Source organism: Lactuca virosa, chromosome 3 (assembly GCF_052849685.1).
Source record: "Lactuca virosa cultivar CGN04683 chromosome 3, Lactuca_virosa_CGN04683_v6, whole genome shotgun sequence".
NCBI classification, from domain to species: domain Eukaryota; kingdom Viridiplantae; phylum Streptophyta; class Magnoliopsida; order Asterales; family Asteraceae; genus Lactuca; species Lactuca virosa.
The window spans coordinates 33711973-33719725 of NC_136428.1; the positions used below are offsets into that span (position 1 = coordinate 33711973).

At 33.0% G+C, this 7753-nt stretch overlaps 1 protein-coding gene across 1 annotated transcript; it reads right to left on the reverse strand.

The window, feature by feature from the left end:
• Nucleotides 1-4482: 4482 nt before the first annotated feature.
• On the reverse strand, nt 4483-7349 carry LOC145162265 (cationic amino acid transporter 6, chloroplastic-like). The gene is made up of 5 exons (XM_079081460.1): nt 6746-7349; nt 6251-6473; nt 5617-5947; nt 5219-5447; nt 4483-5083 (listed from the first exon to the last, which is right to left on the reverse strand). Exons 1-5 carry the CDS (start codon nt 7146-7148, stop codon nt 4494-4496), a joined length of 1776 nt encoding a protein of 591 aa, XP_078937586.1. The 5' UTR covers nt 7149-7349; the 3' UTR covers nt 4483-4493.
• Between the last annotated feature and the right edge of the window lie 404 nt (nt 7350-7753).

Below are 7753 nucleotides of genomic sequence, written 5' to 3' on the forward strand. Positions count from 1 at the left end.
CACCAAAAATTCATTGCTAATAATAACAATGCTTAGGCCCCGTTTGTTAGTTTCTGTCAGGGAAAAGCTGTCTGAGAAAGTGCTGTTGTATGAAAAAGTTTTCTGACTGGGAAAGAAACCATGTTGTTTGATTGTACATCTGATTGACTATGCTGAATGATGAAAAATAGCAGTATTACCCTGTTGTTTAAACTGTGATAGATGAAGTTGTTGAACAATTATAAAAACATACAAATTGTTATACAAAATCAAAATTACATAATAATCATTTAAATTCCAAATAAAATGTCGATTAAGTTGTTTTTAGTTTTTTTTTTTCAATTTAATGTTACGTCGTTATTCTTTCTAGCAATTAAAAAAATTATAACTCAAGATGTGATTCTTGACTCGGTTTATGTCCAATAGTGGAGAGATTGATGAATTTTTTCAAAATATATTAGGATGATGGTAGTGTTGTCCAAAAAAATAAGAATTATTCCAATAAAAATAAATTAAAAAAATTAAATAAAAGAAATAAATAATCCAATAAAGTAATATTTATTAATATATAAATATTATATATTTATAAATAATATTTTTAAATATATAATAATCCAATAAAAAGAATTAATCCATTAAAAAGAAATAAAAAAATTATTTAAAAGAAATTAATAATCTAATAAAATAATATTAATTAATACATAAATATTATATATTAAAAATAATATTTATTAATATATAATAATTAAATAAAAAAGAAATTAAAAAATTATTTAAAAGAAATTAATAATGCAAGAAAGAAAGATGCAGAGTTTAGGGCACAATTGTTTTTCCAACCTATTCAGCCAGAAAAGTATGTTTTTTGAAGCTTTTTGGAAAAGACATATCTTACCGGGAAAGACCAATTTTTTTGTGCATATCAAACAGTTTTTCCGGTCTATTCAGCCAGAAAGATATGTTTGAACCTAGAAAGATGTCTATCAAACGGGACCTTAGTGGAAATTTTCAAAAAGTCTATAATCCTTACTAAATAAGGAATAATTTTGTCGAAATCAACTCACTTACGTTACCCAATTGTTGCCACAACACATCATGGATCCAATGACATTGTAAATAACGCATCATTGTGATATGATATTACGATTTTCCTGGAGATTTTTCTAGATGAAATGTTCAGCCTTTCCCCACACTTCAAGACATGCTCGAAGTTAATGCATGTGAGGCTCTCCTCTAATTCATCACATCAATAACTGTCTTCTGGAAAGTAAAATGTAAAGTTAAATATACAAACCTAAGGCTACTGTATGTGGACAACATGTTATTACATGTTATCACACTCAAAGTATCCACCTCATCATCCTAGTCATACTTTTGGTAAGGTGAAAATGGGCAACACCAAATAACATGTAATAACACATATCATTTTTTTTTTATGTTTTTAATTCCTATTTTTCTATTTTGTTTTATTTTTTAAATTTGTGTAACAATAATTTTTAAAAACATATAAATAAAATAAAACATAATTAAAATAAATACTTAATTAAAAACGACATTACAACGAAAAAAAATAAAAACGACATTACAACGAAAAAAAAAACATCGACCGAGAAAAAAAACATTGACCGAAAAAAAAAACATTACAACGAAAAAAAACACTAATCTTCGTCTAAATATTTCCGCTCGATCTTCGCCTTCATTTTTCGGAGCACCTCCAACCGTCTCGGTGACATATTCTCCTCGCTAGTTTGGAGAATTGCCAAATCCTTCACAATGCGATCTTCCTTGGCTTCATGACGAAGAAACTCTAAATGCTCCCGTTGCAACTCATAATTTTTACGCGTGATTTCGTTGTGATCGTCAAATTTTTGTTTCATTTCGGCTTGCTCTCGGCGTCTACTTTCGCCTTCCTCCGTGTGTCGTTGAGCACGCCTCGCTTTGTCGCGGCCTATCGTTCATCGAGGCGGGAAGATCTCTTCAAGGTCGTTCAAGTCGTCCGGTATCTCATTCGTGTCCACATTGAGATCGATGTTCGTGCGTGCGTCCGAAACGTCGACCGAACCCGAGCCGCGAGACCTCTTCGATTGTTGTTCCGTAAATGTGTCCGTTTTATTCCACTTTGGGTCATCCTTGACAATCTCCCAAATCTTTTCGTGCTAAAAAAGGTGACCGGTCTCAACATGATATTGGTCCCTCGCCGCTCTATAAACGTCAAAACCGGTCTCACCACTTTGCTTGTGCGAGGAAAGTTTGTTGTAGACGGAATTGAACTCGGTGCACTTCTTGCTTATTTGAGTCCATTTGCTACTCAACATGTCGTGATTGCGATAATTTTCATCCTTCTTCAAAATGGTACGAAATTTCCCGATCACGGCTTCCCAAAAAGCAACTTTTCTCATATCGTTTCCTTGTGTTAGATTTTTTGATGTCCCGCACCAAGCCACCGCCAACGCGTATTCCTCATCCGCAGTCCACCATGTTGGAGGTTCGTCCTCCGATTACTCCACTGCAACCGCTTTCCCTTTCCTTCGTGCTCTCTCTTTCTGAGCCGTTTTTTTCGCACCCCCCCCCCCCTTGCGTCTCGAGTACCGTTTCTTGGGTGTGTGGTGATTGTATGGTATTTTTTTGCATTGTAGCAAATTGGTTGAAAGGGTTTTGTGGAAGGGTTGTAGGGAATTGTTGTGGGTGTGAGGCTGGATTGAAAAAGTTGCCTTAAGTGTTGAGGATGTTCGCGTACAATTCGTATTGTGCAAAACTGAGAGGTGGAAGTGTATTTGTGTTTGGAGGAGGAGTGTTGTGGTTTTGATCCATAGTAATGAAAAGAGAAATTTTTTTGAAGATTTGAAATTAAATGGTTTGATATGAGTTTGTAGATAAAAAATAAGTTTTATATATATATATATATATATATATATATATATATATATATATATATATATATATATAGTAAAAGATTGAAATATTAATTTTTTTTAACGTTTTTGACCGTTTTACAACGGTTCAAAATCTTCAAAATGTGAACGTTGGAATTTATTTTGGATCGAAATATACCCGTTTGCACACGTTATCACCACAATGCACCTTATCATAACGAGATATAACGACTAAGGGGGGCGGTGTTTCCGCCGTTATACCGGCGTTTTCTTGGCGCCACGTCAGAATAACGGGAATACTCGTTGTCGACTCCTAGCTGTCTAAATAAGGAGCATAATACACAAAAATATATGTATCCATACATATAATAATAATAATAATAATAATAATAATAATAATAATAATATTATTATTATTATTATTATTATTATTATTATTATTATGTATATAAATAAAATAGAGGATGAAATAAATGAATCAAGCCTTAGGCTAAATGGTCACTAATGTGTGTTGGTGTATGTAATTAGGTTTTCGATTCGATTTATCGTAAAGACAACTTCTTTTTAAAAAAAGAAGTTCAAAAACTAATAATTCCAACATACTGACATATTTAAAAATGATTTGGTAATTTTCCAAAGATTGTGGATCTTTAAAATAATTAAAAAAAATTGATGATTTCCTACAAACCTCAAATCTTACAAAACCTAGAGTGTAATTTCTAATGGATTACGAATAGATATTTTTCTATAGCAAATCTGTTTCAAAATCAGGATCTTTATTTTGTTGGTTTTCCAACGTTATTCTCTGGGTAATTTTCCATGAGTAATTAGCATGTTTTGTCGTATAAGTATTAGATGCATGATAGAAATATAGTTTGTATCCTCAAGTAACGTTACATCTTAGTATTGTCGTGTGTATACTAACGAGTCTTATATATATCTTTAGAGTATTCACAATGTTGATTTCAATATCAGAGTTGAATGATATTACAAATTTAGCTGTCATTTAATGGATTTTGATATTCAATAAATTTAGAGTTCAATGAATAAAATGAAAATTTTATTATTTTTTAAATAAATATTAAAAATTAGTGTTTATAATGTTCTATAAAGTTCAATAACTGAACTTTATAGAGTTCAATGCACTATGAGAAAATTTTCATAGAATTGTATGAAATATAAAAAGATGACGTGATAATTCATTAAATTTTATGGAGTTCAATTTATTGTGAATACTTATCTATTAAATTGTATGTATATAAAATTTTATGAAGTTCAATATATCATGAATACTTTTAGTATTTATTAAACTGTATGGATATAAATTTCTATAAACTTCAATTGTATGCATATAAATTTCTATAAAGTTCAATACTTTTATCTATTAAATTGTGTGCATAGGAGCATGAGAGTCATTACTCATCAGGACTATTGACAAAGCCATAGACAAGCCTTTTAGATGGTTAAATTTTTACTCTTTATTGCAAAGCTGCTAAAGTGGAGAGCATGAACGAATTAAGTTGATTTTGTGGTTGTTAATTAATTAAGTTTGATATCAATTTCAAGAAAGAAATTTTAATATGAAGTCTAAAAGTTATTAAAAAAAAAATTGCAAAACGGTCGAAGAAAACGTTATTCCTTTCATTAAAGCACTTGAATATCAACCTTTGATTGTTCTCCATTTGAATTAGGACAATGTTCTCTCATACCATCACCATCACGCTCCATTTCCATTTCAATTTCTTCAGCTTGATATGTCGAATGAACACCATACAACAAATAAAACAAAGTTATCAAACACGCCCACACACCAAACCTCTCATACGACAACTTTCTCAAAGTAGCCATAAGAAATACATTCAAAAATATAGAAAGCGCCGCCGGCCATGGCATGAATGGTACCTGCCATTCATGATTTTCCCGAGCCTGGATACTTCCAGAAGACATCAAGTACTGAAAAGTTGCAGTGATTGCCATCATGCAAACACCAAATAGTGCCAACCCCCACCTTGATTGGTGGTTCAAGTTCCAAGAGATGGAGAAGCCGATGGAGGCACTTGAGAGGAGTAAGAGAAAGATAAGTGTGTAGATTGGTGGATTGTTGGTTTTGATGGCATACCGATGATAGATTAGCGCATTTGCAACAAGATAGAATACCAAGAGGGTGCCAATGGAGATCATCTCTAACACAATACTTAATTCTGTGAAAAGTGCTATGGATGCTTGACAGAACCCTATTATATGTTTGTCAAAGAAACATAAACAGTCAATATAAATCTTATAAAACAAGTTACTTGTCAGACATTTTCATCAACTCATGTGTTAATAGAATGCATATTCGATCTTTCCCTTTTTCACTATTCACTTACCTAAGAAAATGGTTGCATTCTGAGGGGTGCCTGTTGTAGGGTGCACCTTAGCGAACCATGAAGGCACTAACCGAGCTCTACCAATGACACACAAATACCGAGCTTGGCCAAGCATTGCTACGAGAAGAGATGCCACAATTCCCAAACTAGCGCCTGCTCCAACAATGTTGCTCGCCCATTTCCACCCAATGTGTTGGAAAGCAGCGGAAAATGATGCACTACTCGATATCTATGAATAACCATTTGAAGAATTCCTATTTATAAGACAGAAAATTCAACTACAATAACTTAGACTAATGATTCTTTAGTTTCTCTTCTTCAGTAATATGATCGGTATGGAGTTTTACTTTTAACATGTGTATATTTTGAAGAAAACAATAGAATTACTAATTAATTACCTTGTTATAGGGAACCATCAGGCATAAAGACAAAGCCATAAGGCAATACAGCACAGAAACAATTAGAACTGAACTAATTATGCCCAATGGAAGGCTTTTGGATGGGTTTTGAATCTCTTCAGCCATTGTTGAGACAGAATCATAACCAATGTAGCTAAAATAAACGATGGCTGCTCCATCGATAATGCCTTTGACACCATAAGGTGCTAAGCTTTTTGGCTGGATTAAGTTTTCTGTGTTCCCGTAGCATATACCCGCGATTATAATGAATCCAAAGAAAACCACATGAAATACTGTCATTACAGTGTTTAGCATGGAGCTTTCTTTGGTGCTGAAATATTCAAAAAATTAATTAGTGACTATTTAGTTAAAACCAAAAGGAAAATAATAATAATAATAATATATATTTTTTTTAATTTTTTTAGAACGGCACTAATTGATAGTATTTTGTGTCATTTTCACAGGTCACTACCATAAAATCCACTAGTTCATTGTGTTGTAAAACAATCATTTATATTTGATTATTTAATAACAACCAATGAATTAAATATACGCCATGAGATGAGATCCCTTTTGGATTGCTATAGCGACGAATAAGAAAAATAAAATGGAAAATTAACAAAATTAATCGAACCTCCGACATAGGGAAAGAGTAAGAAGAATAATGAGAGCAACAGCTGGAAAATCCAACATGTTGTAACCTTCCATTAAACCATCTACTTCAACCCGCCATGCGTTTGGATCTTCCTGCCCAAAAGTAGTACACAAATATTCCGTGAAACTTCTTGCAATTGCAGCATTCGATAATACATACTCCATTAATATATTTGCCCCTGCAAAATAACCCACAAATTCTCCTGCAACAAAAGCAATACATATACTATCAAGCATAAAAAAAAGATGCAAATTAAAGAAAGAAATTAAAGAAGTGGTAGTGAAGTATACTTTTGTATTCCAAGATGACACATAGTATTCTAACATGAATGCTTAAAGAGTTTTGAAATACTTTGGCAATAAAGTAAAACAATTAATTTGTTATATATATATATATATATATATATATATATATATATATATATATATATATATATATATATATATCATGCATTTGATCAATAGAAGCTCATACCAAAAGTGACTCTTAGATAACTAAAGGCACCACCAGCAACTGGAATTTGGATGGAGAACTCAGTGTAACACAAGGAAGAGAAAAGAGCTGATATTCCAGCAATGACGTATGAAACAAGAACAGCAGGTCCGGATTTATCTCTTGCAACGGGTCCGGTTGTCACGAAAACTCCAACACCAAGCATACCACCGACACCAAGGGCAATAAGGTCATACCATGTGAGTTTTCTCTTCATGTCAGCACCAGACCTTTGCCTCATTTGGTTGAGCTCCTGTTCTGGTGTCCATGTCGCTAGAACTCTCCTCCTTAGCCTTTGTGGGGTTTTGGAAAGAGACCTGAAGTAAGAAGAGAGAAAAAAAATGTTGGTTGGAGGTGTAGTTTGATTGTTATTAATGGCTGCCATTGTTCAAGGATTAGTTTGTGTTGTTTGGCTTTGAAGAAGGCTCGTCTTAAATATACACTAGAGAATATAATGGTTTGTTTCTTTTATTGTAATTAATGATCATATGCCCACTTTCAAAAATTATTTTCCACAAATCACTACTTTTAGACCTGGGATGAATAAACATCACTAAGCATCCTAACTATTTCAACCTACATTAAAAAAAAAAAAAAAAAATCATTTGACAATATTTTGGGCACGTAGCAATTTATGAGAAAAGCGTTTGTAAGGTAAGTCTTTGATTTTAAGTCTCGATCTTTAAAAAAAAAAAAAGATCAACTTGCCCTCTATGTGAACCTTCCTCTGTGGTTCTTTGTATCTCCTATATGACTTTTGAGAACCCCAAGGATTTTTTTAAGACCGGTAGCTGTGGGCAATGCCCAGTAGACCACACCGGCGTTATTGGGAAAAAGACAAAAAAACAGCGTTATAAAATGTTATGGTGGTAATGGGGAGTAACGCGCATTCTAATAACACCTGATAACAGGGAAGGGGGGCGGTGTTCACGTGTTATAACACCCAATAACGCCCATTGGATCGTTGCCCATACCCACCTCTCTAAAAGG

Bases quoted from the DNA above. Each gene is read 5' to 3' on its own strand.
- LOC145162265 (XM_079081460.1), bottom strand. From the start codon at position 7,148: ATGGCAGCCATTAATAACAATCAAACTACACCTCCAACCAACATTTTT. The intron at 6,474-6,745 runs GTATGAGCTTCT...CTTTTGTTGCAG, and splicing joins TTATCTAAGAGTCACTTTTG to GAGAATTTGTGGGTTATTTT. The intron at 5,448-5,616 runs GTAATTAATTAG...GGTTATTCATAG, and splicing joins TGATGGTTCCCTATAACAAG to ATATCGAGTAGTGCATCATT.